The 21,578-nt window shown below is 34.2% G+C and overlaps 1 protein-coding gene across 14 annotated transcripts in view; it reads left to right on the top strand.

Moving 5' to 3' along the window:
• Positions 1-20,763, top strand: part of FSTL5 (follistatin like 5) — a 413,457-nt gene extending 392,694 nt beyond the window's left edge. For 13 of the 14 annotated variants that reach the window (XM_080590013.1, XM_080590014.1, XM_080590003.1 and 10 more), the window contains one exon: positions 18,293-20,763. In XM_080590013.1, coding sequence (XP_080446139.1) covers positions 18,293-18,995 — 703 coding nt within the window. In that variant the 3' untranslated portion in view covers positions 18,996-20,763. Of the gene's footprint in view, positions 1-6,980; positions 9,556-18,292 lie in introns of those variants that run through there. The other variant, XM_080590008.1, reaches the window with a different exon arrangement.
• The last annotated feature ends 815 nt before the right edge of the window (positions 20,764-21,578 follow it).

Consider the following 21,578-nt stretch of genomic DNA (forward strand, 5'->3'; position numbering starts at 1 on the left):
AAGTCGTGTTCCCCCCCACCCCGCCAAATTATTTCTGGAGAAAATATATACAAAGCTTATTCCCTTTGTAGATGGACCTTTTAAAAATTGAGTACATATATTTTCAATAGTTGGCATTATACATTTAATGAGAAGAAAATTTTAATCACTGAACTACTCTTTGTGCCAAAGCAGTTCATTGCAACCAATGATCATGTCCTTAATTGTCTGCTAACACCCATTTCTTATCATAAAAATAGATATTTGCAATTAGTTTGTGGGATGGCTGCAAAAAGATGACTTGTACAATACTCATGAAAATATATTCTCAGAAGCCTAAGGAGCAAAAGAGCTGATTATTTCAGCTCCACTGTTCATAAATTGAAGTGAACAAAAGATAATTGGAATAAATTAAGGTCTATCATTACACCGCTGAAAAATGTTTCAAAAGCAATATTAAATGAACTCACTGTAATGGAGTCACTCTAACTTTTTAGATGTTTTAATCTATTAGCAAGTATTTTAAATGTTATATAGTTACCTGATTTAACAAGTGGAAGAATGAACGATCGACCCATTGGTGAGGAGGCTCAGGATCCGAATAAAGTTAAATGTTCTCAGTTTGAATCTTTATCTCTCTTATTTCTCTGTTGTGTAGGATAATAGGGGAAACAGTCTTTCTGAAATTATGCTTATTCATTTGCACAACACATTCCAAAAACTAATCTTTTTTAAAGAGGTAATTGGAATGTGCTGCCAATACGTCCTTGTGAACCTTCATAAATGAAACCTACGTTAGGGTGGTGATTCAGTACTTTCAGAAGTTTGGATTCAGAATTCCACACTTCATTCCAGAGTTTAAGCCCATACAGTGGTGTGAAGTAGTTGGACTGTCAGAGCATTTTCAGTATTTGTATGAAAATAAGCACACAGAAAATACTTTATTTCAAAAATCCTACATAATCAGAAAGAACTTTCTTTTCAAATGATTTGCATGTCAAAAAAAAAAAAAGATAAATGCTGAGCCAACTATAGACAAAAGAGGTGGAATTAATTTGGGAGGTTGAATATTTAATGTAGCCAATGTGATTTAGCTCAAAGATAAGAGACAATTTAATATTTTACAAATTAAATTAACAAGCCCTATTAGGGGAGTATCATGTTTGCACACAGTTCTTATTCTTTAAGCTATAAATGTATGTACTTCTACAGGGGAAGTAACTTGAAAGCTTGAGGATTTGGAGAAAGGAGCTCCATAGCACCAGGGCAATCAGTGAAGATGTAGCAAGTAACTGCAATTTCTAATGACTGTGGAATCTTTCAGTGATTCCTCCATGGCAGCACAGCACACAATGGAGGTCTGTCTGGGTTAGGGGCTCTCACTGTGCCATCTCGCATCTCTGTAAACCCTGTCTTTGTGAGCATAGCGCTAGAAGGAAAACCTGTAGTCCTTCTTTTCCCCTCTCTGTGTATTTCCCTCTGGCAAAGGAGGTCCCTTTTGGTCCATAAGTGTGTTCTTTATGAAAAACAAACTCATAGGAACTTGTGGGGAAGAAGGAGGGGAGACAGCAAAAACTATTCTTCTGCCGTGAATAGTGATTTTTACAGCATCTTCGTTCTAAAGGGAATATGAAGAACTAACAGATTAAGAGATTCAGTTTTCAGCCCTGAAACTTGTTCAGCTACTAGCACTGGTGATAGCAGGAACATTCTTCTTGTTCTCCTTGCATTTCCCATTTAGTTCAGGAAATAGCCACAGCCTGGCTTAAGTCTATTGGTTTCTACTAAAGCTAAGAGGAGTTTTGCTAAGCTGTAAATGTTTTCCATGTTATATTTTATTTTTTTCCTCTTGCATGTGCAGACATCATTGCAGGAAAAAATTACTTCTAGGATAATATAATCTCTCCCTCTGAAGTAGCCAAACAAACTATTATTACAAATAAATAACTGTAGTACCTATCTTCTGGTACATATCTGCTTTTAAAACATAGCACGTGTCAGTATGTGAGAAGACATTACACAATTAAACACATAAAAATTTAATTGTAAAAAGAAACTAAACCCTGCAAGTATGGGATTAACTGAGCTTCTAGTATCTAGTGATCAGAAGTTATTTTAGTAAATCTTTAATTGCTTATTGGTATTCCAAATAAACCAAATTATAAGGATTCATTTATTAGCTTTAAGGGGCAATCTTAAAATTATGTAATTAACCAATTTTTTATATGTTTGCTGATAAACTTCCAGAGCACAATGATTTAAAATGTTTTGCTGGGTATGCCTCAGATGGAGTGAATTTTCTTCATAGCAACCCATATTATTATGTATTTTTGATTTGTGACTTTGGAATAGTGAAAATTTATTTGCAAATTTTTATTTGTACATTTCTATTTTTGAGCATTTAGAATAATGACATTTAATCTTTTCTATTTGAGGTTATGTTAGAAGCCTCTCTTCTAATGTTTAGTAAAGCTGAGATGCTTGTGTAATTATACGAATCAAAGAGTTTAAAAAAACTTCCAGATCTGCATATGTAGACTGTTTTGCCTATGTACATTCAATGAGTTCCCAACTGTCAGCATACAATTTTTTCTTGTGGATAAACTATTCAAACTTTCATCTTAAACAAACAAACAAAACCTAATAATACAAACCACTAATATCTACAAATTAAACACAGCAACTTCCCATGGTGTGCCTGATTTTTTCTCATGAAGATCTTGCATTTGCAATAGAAATGTTCTCTCTTGTGCTTTTTTTTTTTTTCTGTGCAAAAATCCATCATATTTTTAAATAAAATAAATATCTGTTTGGGTTCAGTTTGGTCATTAGTAAATAAGGAGAAAAAGTAGTTGTGGTACAATTTAGTGTTTGTTCTTTTCAATGTTCATATATCCTCAGATATCACAGTATGGGAGCCTCATTTTATAAATGAAGAAAAGACCTTTTGGGACTGTTTTGACATAGATAATTTATCACCTTTGCAGTCCTTATCTCTATCTCATTATTCATTTTCTACTAGTACCGACTATTTCTTTTGGCATATACAAATTTGGCTGTGCATTCCATAAGACATCTGCCCACCTGGCTGTTACCGTATTTTCTGGCCAAATTTCAATTCTATCCTTCCTCGTACTGACATTCAGGGCTATCTTTAGGATTGTATTTTGTACACTGTGTCAGTATAGCTAACCCTTTACTTGGCTTTCATTTTTTTCAAAAATGAAGTGATTTTTTGTTGTTGTTGTTAAATTGCTTGCTCTCCTTTCCTAAAATGTACAAGAAAGAAAACCACATTTGCTGCCAATGTACAAAGACTATTTTTGCCGAGGAATTAGTTCTTTTATGATAAAATGCAAATAGTTTCATGTATTCCTGGATTCTAAAAATGTAGAAACCAAAATGTTTTCCTTTGTCATAAAATGTCTTGGATTATTTTCTTTTGAATACTGTAATCATTGGACAACAATTTCCAGTAATGAAAAAGTCTGTTTCATATACTTCTGTTGTGTTTTATGAGGGAAGCCTCAGACAATTCATAGACTCTGGCATCACTAGTACCCTGAAAGATCAGGGCTTATCCCTATCCTGTGCAAATGTATACTAAATATGAGTGGAAAACACTGGACTAACTGGTCCATGTTATAACAAGTGTGCTCTTCCTGCAAGACCGAAAAAAAAAAAAAAAAGTGTCTGAAGAATCCGCCATTGGGCCAGCTATGGCAAAATCTTCCCAGCTGTTCCTTAACATAGGTCATTTGAAGATATTCTTCAATATACACTCCATCTCCCTCCAATAGATCTCTAGTGAAATATAATTTAAATACTCTGCAGGTACAGTCTTACACTGAAGTAGGGAGAGGGGGTAAAGACCTGGCATCAAATTCCATTTTTCATCAGAACTGATCTTTTTATTCATTTAACAGAAATGGTAGCAATGATGTTGTTATATGTTGAAATTACTCATTTTCCAACAGGGCAACCTCACAACATTCTGTTCTGCGTTTTTTAATTTTCTTATTCTTGAGTTATTTTCCCCATTCCTATTTCTTAGGACTGGCATGTTAAGATTTCAAAGGTATGTTATAATAGTCACATGTTACTGATGCAAATATTATTTATATCTTTTCAAGTTGGAGTCTTTATTTACAGTGATAGGAAGATGCTTTGTGCTTAACACTTATACACAATTATATGGGAGAGCCTTTTCTGCTGCAAAACAGAAATATGAAGCAAGAGTTCTTAGTGTCATAAAGAACAGAAACAAAATCAGGGAAACAAACTTCAAAGGTCAAAGACTGTTGTAGTACCCAAAAGTAAAACAACTTTTGTGCTGATGAGCAATAGCCAACAGGCAAAATCCACTTAGCCTTTTGTTATCATCAAGCAACCATTTCTGAACTGCAGAAATTAAAGAAAGGTCTTTTCTCAGCAACCTGCCAGAAATGAACTATTCCAGGAACAATCATTTTGTAGGTCCTGAGGGGAAGACCGGTATGCCCTTGCAGTGCTGACAGTTTTTGAAATCAGAAACCCTTCAAAAATGAAAAAAGTGTTTTTTATCTAGAGATAAATATTTTATTTGTGCAATATGCTACAGCAGTTGTAATAGGAAATGACCATAAAAAATGTATTTTGAACTTTTTTAAAAAGAGTAATTTAAAAGTGAGGAAAATTAACTCTGTGATATTTCAATGGTATGACTGCAAGGCCTCTATGAAGTGAAGGAAATCAGTGAAAACAGTCTTTCTGAGAATCATCCATGTATGGATATAAAGTAAAGAATGATTTTAATACAAGAAATAATGGTTACAGAGCTGTTTGTCAAGTTCTTAGAAAATCCACAGTTACAAGGAAGAGTGCATCTTTTTTTTGTGTGTGTGTGTGTGTGTGTTTGTTACTGACAAAAACTCAAAAGACCACTGAAAGCAATTGATGTGTATACCACTAAGAAACAGTTCTTCGGCCAATTTATTTTTCCTTTCCTTGCTGATAGTCTCATTCTCCAGAACTACAATGGATAATTTCATTTCATCAGAAAAAAAAAAAAAGGCTTGATATATAACACATTTTTATTTTTGAATTTTGCTTAAATACTAATACTTTCCCATGTTGCCAGATTAGAAGATCTTTATAGAGTCAGGGACCACCCTGATCCTCTAACAGACTGTTCATGGGAAGTTAATGGTATTTACTTGGAGTTCCAGGAAACTTTTGATCATCAGATTTGATCAAGCTTTGTAGCAATAAAACTATATCTTCCCATGTTGTTTTTTAGCATAAATTCTGAATAAAGGTCTCTAAAATATAGAATACGGAGTAGTTTTAAAGATGTATGTTATTCACGTGGGATAAAGTAGGTAATGTTTATTACTGTTTCCTTGAAAACTTCTGTTTTGCCCGACAATACTGTTTTTTTGCTTTGTGTACAAATAGTTTTGATTATAGCTCATCTAGTTCTCTTCTTTTTCTTTGACTTGGTTTCTGCTTTGAGAACATCATTTTCCCAAAGTGTTTGATCTTAGATCTCTCTTTACAAAAAGTCTATTAACTTGAGTGGAGTAATCTGTGAGTGTAGGGCCAGAAACTGAAAGGAAAAGGGGACATTGGTGTATACATAATCATCATTTTCTACTCTATCCATCTTTCCATGACAAATACAGTTTTATGTTAAAGTATTCATAAAAATAATTTAAAAACAAATTAATCCCCATTTCTAGCAAATTATTTCTTAGGCTTTTCTTGTGTTGTTATGACTTTTTAATTTGTGTTTACATGTTTCCTGTTTTATAGTAAATGCAGTTGCATTCATAAGTAATGTCTATTTCTTGTCTATAGGAAGAAAATAACAACATAAAGGCAGCAAAGTTGTGAATACAATGCTTGTTGGCAGCTCCATCCTAGCTTCTTGCTTGGCTGTTGTTTTTAAATTAGTTTGCTCTGTCTGAATGGTGGAAAAAATGGTACCTTGCAAAAACTGTTCTAAAGATGCGTTCATATAATCATAAACTAACCCGAGTTGGAAGGGACCCACAAGGATAATCAAGTCCAACTCCTTGGACCGTGGAGTCCAACTACTGTCTCCACACAGGACCGCCCAAAATCAGACCATATGTCTGAAAGCACTGTCCAAACTCTTTCTGAATTCCAGCAGGCTCAGTGCTGTGACCACTGCCTTGGGGAGCCTGTTCCAGTGCCCGGCCACCATCTCGGTGAAGAACCTTTTCCTAACACCCAGCCTGAATGTTCCCTGTTGCAATTTCATGCCATTCAGAATTCACATGATTTCAATATCAACATTAATGCAGATTCACATGCATTATCAGAATTCACATGATTTTGAAACATTGTATGGAGTATCTGGTGCATTATTAATTTATACTTTACTCAATTAGAACTTCCAATTAAAGTAATGTCGCATATTCACTGATTCTGTAGCTGCAGATCTTAGTATTATCTTTCATTCTGAATAACTATTGGAGATGCAGTATTATTATAGGATGAAATGAAGATGTTTGGTTGCAGCAAATGAGGGTAAAGCGTGTTTATACAAGGCTGCCCTAAAGTCTGCCTTGGGTTTGAATTCTTTACAGACCTTCACTTTAGTATGCTTTGCCCAGTATCCTTGCACAAAACTCTGTGTTATGCACACAATGAATAAAGGTAAAACAGATGAGGCCCAACTGTATTATAATTAATTAAGGTACCACTGCCTGAGTAGGCTAATATTTTTTCCTGGGTTATTCACACAGGATGGATGCTATAGAATGAGAAAAACTGTGTAACATGACTGTCTCAATATCTTAACACTGGGAAATTATGCTTTTTACAAATCTTGGTATTATGTAAAAATAATTGTATTAATGGAAGCAACTGTGTTGTTACGAAATATGGTTCTTATATGTAGAATTGTAGACGGACAATGCCTAATTGTCAATCCAATTGTAGAAAGACAATGACTAAGCTGGATACTAAATGCATGATATACCATTCCCTTGCAGAGTTTTCATAGTTGTCTGCACAAACAGATATGCTTTTAAAAGGTATGTTTTTAAAAAAAGGAAATTTCATAAAATTTTAAAATCAGTAGATATAGTATGATTTGAGTCACATCCTATTTGAAAAATATTTGTTATGATTTGTATATGCAATGTCTAAATGAGAGATGTTAAAAGTCATAAGATGTAATTTCACCTTGACCTTTTGCAGTAGACAATACTCAGACATAGTGATAAGCAAAGTTACCTTTGGAAAATTCATTGAGAAATGTTGCCTACAATTCTTAGAGCTCTGCAGAACCCTAAGGAGATAAAATTGAAAGACAAACTTTGGAGTGAGTGGTTTGTTATTTTGGTGGGTGGGTTTTTGTTGTTGTCTCAAGCCTCTTGACTTGAGAAAATTTGAAGTTGATCATTATAGTTGGAAAAATACACTTTTTTGAAAGTGAAGTGTATTCATGATGTTGTACTAGAACTACCCTTTTAGAGTGATGAAGAGATCCCTGAAAATCCAAAGAGGGGATATTCTCACTGGTTTTAACTCTTTTTTGCATGGAGACATATTGTATATATACTGACATACTGTATATATACTGACATATACTTACTCTGTATCTAGTGACTGAGGGTAGTGCTAGCTGCTCCTCTGAGCAAGACTTTTAATTTCTGACCAAAAAGGACAGCTTTAATAACCCGTACAGCTATGTGGTACCTGAACGTGTTATAATAGCTAGGAGAAACAGAAAATCACATTTCAAAGTTTTCAAACTCTAGCTTTTACTTTCATCCTGATGTAATGTTAGTCAATTAAACTTCAGTTTTCTGGTTTCTGCAAATTTCTGGTAAGTCTATTTTGGGATATAATGTTTTCTTTTGGATAGAACACCTATGGTGAGCCTGATGCTCAGGAGGTAGGCAGGTAGATTTAGGTGTGAAAATCCATTGCATCTATGCATCTATGGGTGCAAGCTCTCTAGCTTCTGCTACAGTTAATGGAGGTCTAGTCTGTACAGGTAGAGGAATCTAGATGGCAATTTTGCTCATCCCCTCAAGGGCTCCTGTGCTGGTCAACTGAACAGATTCTCTAGGCTGCTGACAAAAATAGCAGCTTGAAGACTTAACCTGTGTTATATATTTATAGTTATATATTATATCTATTTAAATGTAAGCATCTACCAGAAAGGAATCCCACCTGTTTTTTTTTTTTTTGTAACAAGGAGATAATGTGAGACTGAACTATCATAGTGACAATTTTTCAACCTACTTACTGACTGCTGATGTGATTTTAGAGGAAAGAAGCAGCTGTGCTTTGTTACAATTGCAGATTTTTTTTTTATATATATATATTTTTATATTTCAAAGCAGTAAGGATGTAAACATAAATGGATTGATATATGTGGAAGAGCCACTTAGGGTTAAGCCATGTATTGGTTTTGTCCCTTTTGATTTCCTAGTTCATATATCAATTTTTAATAAACTGATGAACAGATTATAAAAAACGTAATACTTAAATGACATGGGCCATTGTGGCAGTATAATCCTTTTGCACATGTGCATAGTCTAAAGTACACTTTTTTTTCTTTTGGATTTAAGGTGTGTTATTACTTGAAATCCTTATCAGAACCATCCAAAATTTAGTTTTGTGTGGCTTCAGATCTGTTACTGCCATTCTAGATGAAAGTATAAATGTGCTGCCTCCCCTTAGGATTAAACATGAACATTTTCATGACAGCTTATGAACTGGACTGTTGGATGTTTGTATATCAGTCATAGGTTTACTGCTCACTGTTTTTTCATACAGGTTTATAGTTCCATAAATCTGGATACTAAATCCAATTTTTAAAATACATTCTAGCAACTGAGCAGCAAGACTTGTTTCTGTTCTAGCTATAGCATTAAAACAAGTAAACCCATTTGTACTACACTGTGCATTTTTCTAGTAAATACAAATGTCACTACTGTTTAAGAAAAAATATATTTCATGTCAATTATCATATGAAGTTCATCTGAGAGCAATTTTTCTGGTATGTTACATTGCATAACACTGAAGTTTCTCATTTACAGCAAACAGAAAAATAAATAAAAATTAGAAGCATATCTAAGTAGAAAGGAGAAAACAGTGCTTTAATAAATTATGGTCTTGAATGTAGGTTATGAGACTCTAGAAATAATCATTTATAGCATGTTAACTTTAGTTTTTACAATTATTGTAATTATTCTTCTCTTAAATATGTGTGTCTGTTTGTTTTTCCCTATTAAAATTAGGAAAACAAGGTATTCATCCGTACAGACTTCATTGCTGAAAAATACGTTTCAAAGTTGGTACCTTTTAGGATATTCTCTCTGCCTCTTTTAAGTTAGTTTAGAGAAGTAATATAATTTATCTGTCTCAATTTCTCTTCATCTAGGTACTGTAAAACTCAATGGTTTTCACAGAAAACTGACTCCTTGTAGTGGGTTGGCCTGGCTGTCAGCTGAACCCACCACCCAACTCCCTTTCCCCTGTTGGGATGGGGGAGAGAGAATTGGAAAGGCAAAAGTGAAAAAACTCATAGGTCAACATAAAGACAGTTTAATAAGTGAAGGAGTTGGGGGGGGGTGGGGGGAGGGAGATGCAAAAGCTATCACTCACCACAAGCAGACCAGTGCCTAGCCAGTTTTCCAAGCATTGGCTACTCTGGAAATAATTTTATTGCTGAACATAATGTTCTATGGCAGAATATCTCTTTGGTCAATTGGAGTCAGCTGTCCTGGCTGTATCCCAGCCTCTTGTCCACACCCAAACCTACTTGCTGGGGGGGGGACCAAGTGAGAAACAGAGAAGGCTTTGCTACTTTGTCAGCACTGTTCAGCAACAACTAAAACATCAGTGTTCTGTCAATGCTCTTTTGGTCACCGATCTAAAACAAAAACACCATGTGGGCTGTTGTAAAGAAAATGAACTCCATCCCAGCCAAGCCCAATGCACTCCTCATATGAAAGGTGCTATAGAATTACTAAGTATAATTACTCAGATTTTTCTTTTCTAACTGTTCATCGGAACAAATAGTTGTGACAAATTTTTTTGTGGAAAATCTTCAATATTGTTAATTCTTTAAAATCTGGCATTAAAATCTTTATTATTCATACATATGGAGTAAATGAAGAAAGAAAATTTCAGATTTCATAGTTCTAGTATATACTCCAATTGGAGTGACATGCCCACAGGCTTCAGCTTCCCACTTGCATTAACTGTAAAATGATTCAAAATGTGAAAATTTGGTCTCATATACTTCAGACTTGAATTGCATGAGTTCCCAGTATGCACTCTGACAAACACCTTTATATGCTGCCAGATATTGTGCATGATGTCACTGCGTAGAAAAGACATGAGTGTTGAGATTCTCATAAATATTGATCAGAGTTTAATGAACAGTGGGAGGCTTCTGCATATCAATCTATATGAGAGGAAATTTTGCATTAAATACACCACCATCTATCTATAAATCATTTGGGAAATGTGAAGTTACTCTGAAGTATCACTTGTTCTCCAACAACCTAATCATAAAAAACAGGATAACAGCACACAGGTGACAAACACAATTTCATTGTTTGACTATGAGTGGCTGAATTTTTTTAATCCTTCTAGTAAACTAAGGGCTTTTGAAAAGTTATTGGATTATGGTAGCTTTGGGGGTTGAATTCAGATATCCACAGAACAGAATGAAACGTAACGTATTAGTGCAAACTTCTTTACACAGATTTAATAGTCTTGCTTTACTTTAAAGGGAGAGGGAAAAAACAAACAAAAAAACAGCATAATGAAAGCTCAGCCTATTACTTCCTGACTGTTTTACTGAGATCTCCAGTAAAATTCTCTTACTAATATCAGTTTTGTGAAATGTTCCCACTGCATTGGGACTATAGACGCCATTGGAAGACAAGATTTTAATACATTACACTGATAATTCATTGCTTATAGCTCTGGTAAATTACACTCTTTTACTCCACGTGGCCTTTTTTGGATCAGAGCTAACCCGTGTACTCCAAAGCTTCCTTTAACCTTGGCGACTTGCAGTACTGTTTTCTGACAAATTTGGAAAATAATGTGTTCTTTTAGTTATTCTTACCACCTCACCAGAAAGACAAAGCACAAGTTGACAACAAAAGTACAGTTAACAATCTTGACATTGGCATGTCAAGAGGTTCTTTATGCTAGACAGAAGGGAAGTATGGATGGATTCACCTCGTTGTTAGAAAGCAGCAATTAGTTTATTGGACAGTGGGCTAAAATTTATTTGCAACTGATCATTGCTGTATGCAAGCAGGCCACTTTTTGAAGCAGGACTCTATGATCAATGACTGTCCCTACAAGCTATCCACCAATATCTTCTATATTTAGATCAATAAACTTGAAAGGAATGACCATCCCAGCCTTAGAACATCTTTCTTCCTAAGTGAAATTATGTCTGTTATAGTTGTATAGTTATATTACCCAAACAAGTAACAAACTTCCTGAATTTGGAAATTAATATGTTGTAGAGGGACTTTTTTTTTTCTTAATTGTTTTTGGTCTGTGAGATAAGATACTATGTCAAATCAAAATTAAATTCATAAGATTTGAAACGCTTAGCTCCTTCTTAAAATCTCAGCATCAGATGCCTGTGTTGTATGAGGTTAAAATCTACTGTACTGATGCTATTTTATTTGTGTGAACAAAGACAAAGAATTAATGTTTCTTATATTCATAAGCTTGAAAAGACCATGAGAACATCTTTTCTGACTTTTTAGGAGTTGGACTCAATGATCCTTATGGGTCCCTTCCAACTCGGGATATTCTATGATTCTGTGATTTCTGTGCATACCATAGATTTTACACATTTCAAATAGTAATTGAGAAATGTAGATAGTGAATCGGATATTTCTAAATCTGCATCTACTTGGGCTTGGTCAAGTCTCCCAAAAAGAATAGTCTTTACCTGGAGATTCCCACCAAAGAAAATTAATCACCTCTATAGTAGATTTTTGCAATATGTTATCATCCCCATTGTTAGAAAAATGCATGTTTCTAATTTTAATTTGTCTAGTTTCACTCTGTAATCATTATTATACTTTCTTTGTGAGATTAAAGATAGCATTACTAAACAGTATGTTCTCTCCATTAAGGTATATGTACAAGTTGTAAATAAGTCACATCTAAATTATATCTTTCTTAAGCTAAATATGTTGAATTCTCTCAGGCTCTTGCTTAAAAATATCCTATCTTGCTTAAAAATATCCTTCAAATAATTTTAGATTTTTAAAATAATTTTAAATAATTTTAGATGTGTTACCCCATTTTTTAAATATTCCTTTTAATTTTAATTTTTATTTTTTTAATATCAGAAATAAAGCAACATGAAACGTTCTGGCTTTGGTCTTCCCAATGTATAATACAGATATAAGACTTCTGCATTATTCTAACCTCTCCCTGTATATTACTCCAAGGACTGTAGGAGGAAGTTTGGTTCTTTTTGACTCCTTAGACTCAGATCTCATATTGACCTGCTTGTCTGCCATCCATTTTATTATTTCCCTGAGATGTGTATCAAGCTAATCAGCTTGCAGCTTGCTGATGCCTGACTTGATCTTTTGAATATTTCAATAATCCTCTTCCAGACTTTCCAATTCTTTCTTTTATTCTGAGATTTATTAAAATGTTAAGAGCTAGTAAACTCTTCCAACATTCTCAGGAGAAATTATCTAATCTGACAGATAGATGTATGTTCCTAAAAATAATAATAAAAAAAAAAATTCACAGCTGTTTATCATCTTCCTCAGTTGCTATTGGCCTAGAAAATATAACCTCATCTTTATGTTGCAAAAGTGTTTTTTTTTTCTCTCTCATTTTTCCTCTCAGTACTTTACAATATCAGACATGGAATCTTTAGCTTTTTTTTTTTTTTAATCAATTTTCTTCACTTCCCTTTTTCCGTTCTGCATTTTCCCTTCAGAACTTGCATTACTTTTCCCATGCTTATGCCGCTGCTAGCAATTCTCATAGACTAAGAACCAGGCACACAAACCTCACAGGCACGTGAACAAGTAGACCTCTCTCTTGATTTGTTCAGCTTCTCAAAAGCCCAGCCACATAGCTCTTACTGAGCAGGCAGGCAAGCAAATATATTAAACACACAGCTTGACAAATCCTTTTACATCCAAAAAGACTGGCTGCTTTGAAACTCTCCCCCCCAGCTTTTATATGTATTATGGTGTTGTTTGGGTATTTACTTCTGCATCCAGCTTTACTGAATTTTAATTGAGGCACTGAGAAGATAAAGCTGGTATGACAGGTTGAGAAAGAATTAATTGAACGACAATATTGATGAATCACATTAGTTCTATTAAATTACTTTTGGCAGCCATACTTCTGGCTCTAGGGAAGGGCAGGTCCTGGTCCTTCATAAAGATTTGCCAGCTTCCCCCTTTGAACCTTCTCTTTTTCCCCACCCAGTTTCAAAAGCCTAGCTAATTTTGATGCAAATATTATTCCTATAGTCTTATTCAAAAGGATGTATGTTAGTTGTCTGAACTTACTCCTGCATGTATCTTCTAGGACCTCAGCTGCAGTGGTGTGGGTAGCCTGTAGCGTGATCAGTAAAAAAAAAAAGTGTATTGGACTTGAAATGACCTGTATTTTTACTCTGACTTTGCCAGTGGATCATTATATTGCCTTAGGAAAGTCATTCAGCTTTTTACTTCATTTGCTGTGATACTTGTAAAGTGCTTTGAAATCAGTAAAACTCCTACTTAATTTCACTGCATTATTATTCTGCTAGCAAAGCTGAGCTTCTACTCTACTCACTTCTAAAAACATTACCTGGTAGGCTATAGTTTTCCGCATTATATCAGTGCCCAAAGTTGTAAGTTGTTTAAGTTTGAACTAGAAAAAAAAATAAAGCAAAAAGTCTTCATGTTAACATTATAATAAAGTATATTTTTCCTGTGTTAGAGAAATTGCTACATAAAGAAAAAAGGGAAGGAATTTCCATCAAAGCTGTGTTTTCAAATTTCAGAAATAAGCAGGACACAGTGAAGAGCATGGATAGTGGTAAACAATGTTAAGGCTACAAAGTTGAAAATATTTAAAAGCATGAAACTGAGGAATCAGTATAAAGAAATTGTATTAAGCTGCCTCTTGCACACTTTAAGAGATGCATTGTAAATGGGTATTCAGTTATAGCTGATTATCATTAGTTATATGATTAGCTGCTGCAGCAGCGGGAGATTGTAAAATCAAGTATCTTAATAGCTTCAGAGCAAGCAGAGACCGTAAGAATAATAACTTGTGCTCCTAGGAACAACAAATACAGTATCAGGATAAGGCTTTTGCAATCCTGAAGTTGGTTTCTTTGATTTTCAAGCATTTACCTGTGAATTCTGTTACCAAACCTGAAACAGCTTTTTGAATTCTAAGATTAATGTATCCAAGACACTGAAAGCTTTTTACATGTTGGTTTTGGACTGGGAACTAAGTGGTACAAAGAGATATATGAAGTTGCATAAGAAACTAGAATGCTTTGAAAAGTTGTGGTTTAGATACTAGAAATTTAGAAATTATGTATTTTTAGTTGTTTTATGTTTTAAAATGCATAGGTTGATTTGCTCTGAAATAAGCATATGATTAACCCTGAAGATATGGAGACATTTGCATCTAAGGATGTAGACAAACATCCTCTTCTTAACATACTGATACCAGTGAAAACTTTGTTCTGCTCTGGCTCCAAAACTATTTAGTTCAACCACCCAGGTTAATCAACAGACATATTGCATGATTCCAGGATGACTAAATTTATTTTGATGGCGTGTCTTAGGGGTGTTTAATCAAACTACTCAGTGGTAGAATTTAGGGGATCCCTCTGTCAGAGGATGCCACCAGGTTATGAGAAACTGGAGGGATTATGGGTAGTGGCAGCAGCCTCTCCCATTAGTAAAACTGGTTGTTGAATGTAAGTCTTTCCACACCTTCAGCTGATGCAATGTTAGGGAAGTTATGTGAGACCTTATATTTAACTTATATATATATTCATATATATATATGTATATATATATTCACTGTTTTGATAATCAAAGGTTTTATGCAACCAAAATTATCATAAGCTGCGTGTACCTGTGGTTCAAAAACATATTACAGAGGGGATAATGTTTGAGAGACATAGATTAGTAATTTATTTATTCATCTTGAAATTAGTGACATTTTGAATGCAAAATATCACATAAATTGATCATTAGCACTGTTTAGTAGAGCATTCATAGGCAGGGAAGAATTCTTTGAATCAAAGTGATTTAAATCATTCATTTTAATTGTGATCTAAATCAGAAAGACAGAGTTTATGGTTTAGGTAATTTGTACTGTTTTGCATTTGTATTTTACTTCAGAAAGAAAGGATCATTTTCATTGGTTTAGAATAATCTGTAAAATAAATTGATTCTCAAGCTGCATAAAGATTTCTTTTTGCTTGTCCGGACGATATGCAATACATGAAAGCAATTGTTCAAGGTTTTCTCAAGCTTGAAATACATTTGTTTAGATTTTCAAATCTGTTTTGTGGTAGAAAAATAGTTAAAAATAATTACTTTAAAATTATTTGTGATTTCTGACAAATTCTGATTTCTAATTCTGAAATTTGAATGCAGATGAAAACATACAGTGGAATTTTGAGTAATTTTTCTTAGTTACAATGAAGGTAGAATGAAATGTGCTGGGCACACATAAACAATAAGATATGCCAAATATGCTTTAAGGTGAAGTGAATGATTTCTTTACAGAAAACAATTTTTAGCTCTGTTTTATACAGTTTCTGAAAACAGTAGGACAAACTTTGAAAAGTAATTATATACTTAATCATAGAGGTGTGTGATGGGACTTTCAAAATCACATAACCACTTTTGTATATATTTGTGCACTCCTGAAAGCATCACTTGGATATAAATTCTGGACATAATTGAAAGCAGTTTTGTGAAAGCTTTTTCTTTCCCTTTAAATAAGATTTCCATTTTTTCCCTATTGTTTTTATTGGTATACAAGATACATATACAAAATAATGTTTTCAAACCCAAAATCAACTTAACCAAACTCAAATGAAAAAAATGTTCATTGTGTTCACTATTGAAATTGAGTTCAAGAGTAATTAAGGCAAAAGTCTGCACTGTGCAAAGTACTCATATTTAAATAAATGAAATGATACTGCAGTAGCTGAAAATAGAGTATTTAATGTATTCAGCACATGCCATTGCACTGACCTCAGGTTAGATATTTTCCTTTGTCTTCAGATACCTTTAACTCATTAAAATAAGGAAAAGTGAGAAGGGTTAATCACCATCCTATTCAATTTTAAATTAGTGTAAATGACATCACTAAATGATAGTAAGTAACCTGTCTATTTTTTGTCCCGTGTTACACCATTCCCCAATAATCTGAGATTTTCCCACATGTTCAGTTTCTTCCTGTACAAATGCCCTAACCTCTCTTGCATATGCCAGCCATCTTCTTCCACGCCAGTAGTCCAGTTTTCCTACACATTCATTTTCTATGATTTCTGACCTGCCACCTTGACATGTAACACTATGTGCTAAATCTAAGGCAAAGATGAATTCCTGGTGAGTTCACCTCATGCTTCCTTCTGCAGGAGCATCGTTATCTTCCATTTAGCCACCAATCATCATTCCGTGAAAAACTCCCCATGTTGCAACGTCTCCTTCTCAGATGTGGCCAGTGGATTCCAAAGCAGTAACACTGGAGCAGGGCAGGGATGAGGAAATAAGAGTTCTGTGTGTAATGACATGAATCTAATTGCACTAGAAATAGGGCTAAAGATTGACAACATAAACTGGACAGGTTACAAATGTTGGCTGAGTTTATATTGTGTATAATAATGCTAACATGGCATTCTGTTTTTGTTGCTTTTACGTGTTCTGATGTTTCAGTGCTTGATACAGCAATCTAGATATTTGTGGTTGTTGTTGTTTCTTTTTGTTTGTTTGTTTTTCCCACATTTAATATTAATAATGAAGGTAATATTAATGGCAGTGTCTAGCCCTCCATCAGTACTCATGCAGGAAAAAAAAAACAACAAACGATTCTACAATTCTATGATCCTATCATACTGAAGTAGGATGCAAGGATTTCTGAAAGTGGGGCTAAAATTAAAAATGTTCTTGAAAATTCTACTAGTTCAGTAGGAAGTACAAATGCAATTCACCCTATCTTACGTCTGAAGAACTGATTGAACAATGTCCTGAAACCTTTCTGCCCGTTTCTTTGGTGGTTCACAGATAACTGAATATGTTGAGGTTGCAAGGTAGAGTGTGAAATTTTGTGCTATTTCCAACAACTCAATTATTGAAAAACTGTGGCTCTCATAGTGCTTCATATGAATAGAATCTGAAAGGTATTTTTAGATTATATATCAGTACACAGTAGCAAGAAAGCTTCATTCTTAGGATCAAAGATTGAGTAAAGTGTTATGTTGAGAAATGTGCCAAAGGAAAACAGCTGTTTTGGAGAAGTGTTGTGAATGCTCTTAGATTATTAACAAAACTAATTTACTTTGACATAACTTCATAATATTTAGAGCAGTGGTTTAGGCATATAAACAATTGATTGTGCAGTCAAAACCTATATGTTACCATTATAGAATATAGTGTATATTTAAAATGTTATAAACATTAAACTGTAGAATTTTAAGGCTTAACCATATTATTCATGTTCAGTGAAAATTCCTTGATGTATGTAAATGCATAAAGGGTCATTTAAAATGTAAGAAATGGTGGGGCTTAGATAGTTGGGAGGCATAAACCTAAATTCTTTTATGATATTCATTTCTGCTGAATTAAAATGAGAAAGATTTGGATAATTATCTGAATAACAATGAGCACTGGATTAAGCTGATATTCCCAAGAAAGTTGAAGAACTGTATGAAATGAATTAAAAAATGTGAGGTGTACTATCTAGTGATATTTAGTCTTTCTTCTTAGTGAAAGTTTTAACTGGATAGATATGCTGAAAGTAATATTTACCTTTTATCCTATGTCAATTGGAAAAAAAAAACACTTTTCCAATTAATCAGATAAATATTTTTAGACGTTTCATTTGATGCACTCTAAATTAAAATTACAAGAACGCTGACAAATAAAAATTATAAAATGATTAATATCTGAAACATCTGAAGCTGAGATATATATTAGTACACTGCTGCACATATTTACTCATTGACTTTGTTGCATTGGCTTTCCACATTTATACATAATGCATACAATAACTCTGACTTTCTTTGATTTTGTGCTTTTCCTTCCAGGTTTGGATTTATTCTGCATAAGGATGAGCCTGTGCTCCAGAAAATTGATCTTGAAACTATGTCATACATCAAGACAATTAGTTTAAAAGATTATAATTGCATTCCTCAGTCACTGGCTTATACACATCTTGGAGGATTTTTTTTTATCCATTGTAAGCCTGACACTACTGGGGCTGTCCTACCACAGCTTATAGTGGATAGCGTTACTGATTCTGTGATTGGATATAATGGCGATGTAACAGGCACACCACACGTCTCTCCAGATGGACACTACCTTGTCAGCATTGATGGCGCAAAGGGTCTTATGAGGTTCCAGTCCATTACAATGAGAGGAGAAATACAGGATGCATTTGACATTCATACAAATTTGCACATATCTGATGTAGCTTTTCAGCCATCATTCACTGAAGCTCATCAATACAATGTCTATTGTAGCTCCAGTACACAAACTGATGTTCTCTTCGTGGAGCTCTCCTCTGGCAAGGTTAAGATGGTGAAGAGTCTTAAGGAGCCTGTAAAGGCAGGCGAATGGCCTTGGAACAGTAAGAACCGTCTTATAAAAGATAGTGGCCTTTTTGGTCAGTATCTCATGACCCCTTCCAAGGAATCTCTGTTTATCCTGGATGGACGCCTCAATAAGTTAAATTGCGAAATCACCGAAGTTGAGAGAGGCAACACAGTAATTTGGGTTGGGGAAGTATAAGGATGTGTGTTGGATATTTACTGAATTAATAGTTTAACAGTACATTGCACTTAAATTATACCATTCTTTAAACCTAGACATTTCATTTGAAATTGTTAGATCCTTCTATACCTGTTATTTCTTTGACTTAAACACAATTTGAGACAACTTCCATATAAAAGTTACTAAAACAACAGCTATATGATGATGGTACTCCTTATAAACTATCAGCCAAGATTGTATTGGTTGAGTGGAATTGCTGAATATTGAAATTGATGATAAACATCATGCATTACCTTAAATAAAATAGTAAAACACAAAGCTTCAGGGAATTTAACATGATACTTTGAATTTGTAAATGGAAGAATCATATGTAAATATGATTCAAATTTTGGTTTGGTTTGCTTCAGAAACAAAATAAGAGCTGTTGTACAACCTTTGATTCCTTAAACAGAAATATTATGTCCTGCTTTGTCCAGTCCACTGTTTAATCTTTTCGTGCCTTGAAGTGAAAGTCTCACAAGAAAGGTAAAGCATAGAAATTGTATAATTTATTCCCATTGTGTCTACAGGATTGCTTGTCATTGGAGAGAAACCTTTAGTATCAAATTTCTAGTCTCAAGCTTTGGAACATACAAAGAGAAAAAAAAAAAGAAAAAAGGAGAAGTTATATTTGCAGTGCACAGTTTTCTGATCGCTGCAGTTTGTGGAGTTTATTTTTATGGCGAGTCTTAGTTGAGAAAGCTGCTTGCAGAGGCTTACTTTTCTTTTTTTTCTTTTTTTGAAAAAAAGTAGGTATTAATTTTTTCAGCTGTCACAGGGTTTCATCAGTGAGGAGTTTCAGTTCTACTACAGAGAAACATTGCATTTAACTGTTCAGGGTAATCCACATTTTGAAAACATGTCATCATGAAGCTTCACCTATAGCAACAAGAAAACTGGTATTAAAAAACAAAACAAAACAAAAAACCACACGTTTAGGAAACTGGAAACTCAGAGAAATGAAGTCAACAACCTATAGGTAACACTTTTGCTTATGCATTTGTACCATTGAACCATATTTGTTAAACTATTTGGTTAACTCAATAGACCTTCAATTTCATGCATCCAATTGAATTAGTGAAAAAAAAAAGAATAAAAAACAAAAACTTTGTATTTTTTTATAGTTTGATAACTTAGAATTCTAATTTTAATGATGAGCAAACATCTAAATGGGAAAAATGAGATTCTCAGAAGTAGAATAACAGTAGTTAGTAGGATAAGAAAGCGAGCCGTAAACAACGATCCAGACTTAGAGCAATGACTTAAAAGTTTGGGAGTATTTTTATTTTTATTACGTTTTTGCTAAGGAATGCTTATAAACTCTTAAACTGACCTCCTTTTACTGAAGGCAATCAATAAAAGAAACAACACCTTTTTTAAAACAAAATTTTACTCCAATCTAGATTGTGTAAAACTATTTAGAAATCTGGAATTTTCTAGCATTGTAACCTTGTGTGCATTTAGCATCCTGCCCTGTGTGATACAGTAGATCTCTCTTTAGCTTGAGCAAACCTCCTGGTAGGTAGATTTAACTAAATTAAGAGTCTGCTTACATTTCTAGTTACTGAATCTGTTTTCCAAGTTTTTTCCATTGTGAACAAACAAGAATCATGTAATCTGTCTGTTACTCACTTATTTGCAGTAGTCTGTTTCATGCATTTTTCTTCTGTAGCTTACACCATGTGAATGTTCTGTATGTAGAAAATGCTTGACAAAAGGAGAATAAACCCCATAAATTTTAAACTGACCTGACTTTGGTGAATGCTCCAATATAGCCACATGAAGTGGTATGTAACATAGATTTTATCTGAAAGCAGGGTAGAAGGAATTTAATCTGCCTTTTATATCTATAAAACATGTATATAAAATAAATTATATCCAGTGTGGAAAGAAAACTTTTTACAAGAGTTTAACTAACTGGAAAATTTCCTTTGGCTGCTACAGAGAAAAGCTTATCTACTAATCAATTAGGTACGGAGTAATTAGAGTATAGACATGTTTATTCTGTTGCCTGGCTTCTGGATCCAAAGACCCCTAGTCTAGAAGCTGTTTAAATGTAAAAGCCTAAACTGAGAAGCATGGCACTAAACAACTGAAAAGCTCACTGTCCAGTCTGCCCGGTATAGGTGGAATGTACTTTGCCTTCTCCTTGCATAAGCATTAACAGTAAAAGATAAGAATTGCATCTCATGACAATCATGAGATTCCTTTCATAGGACCGTAGAGTGGTTTTGGTTGGAAGGGACCTTAAAGACAATCCAGTTCCAACCCCCCTGCCAACACCTTCCACTAGACCAGGTTGCCCAAAGTGCCCCATCCATCCTGGTCTTGAACACCTCCAGGGATGGGGCATCCACAGCTTCTTTGGGAAACCTGTTCCAGAGCCTCACTGCACTCTGCGTAAAGAGTTTTTCCTAATGTCTGATCTAAATCCACCCTTTTTCAGTTTAAAGACATTGCCCTTTTTCCTATGCTCCTTGATGAAGAGTCCCTCCCCATCTTTCCTGTAGGCCCCCTTTAGGTACTGGAAGGCCTTGGAGCCTTCTCTTCTCTTTCTTTGAC

The sequence above is a fragment of the Anser brachyrhynchus genome (assembly GCF_964034855.1).
Source record: "Anser brachyrhynchus genome assembly, chromosome: 4".
NCBI classification, from domain to species: Eukaryota; Metazoa; Chordata; class Aves; order Anseriformes; family Anatidae; genus Anser; species Anser brachyrhynchus.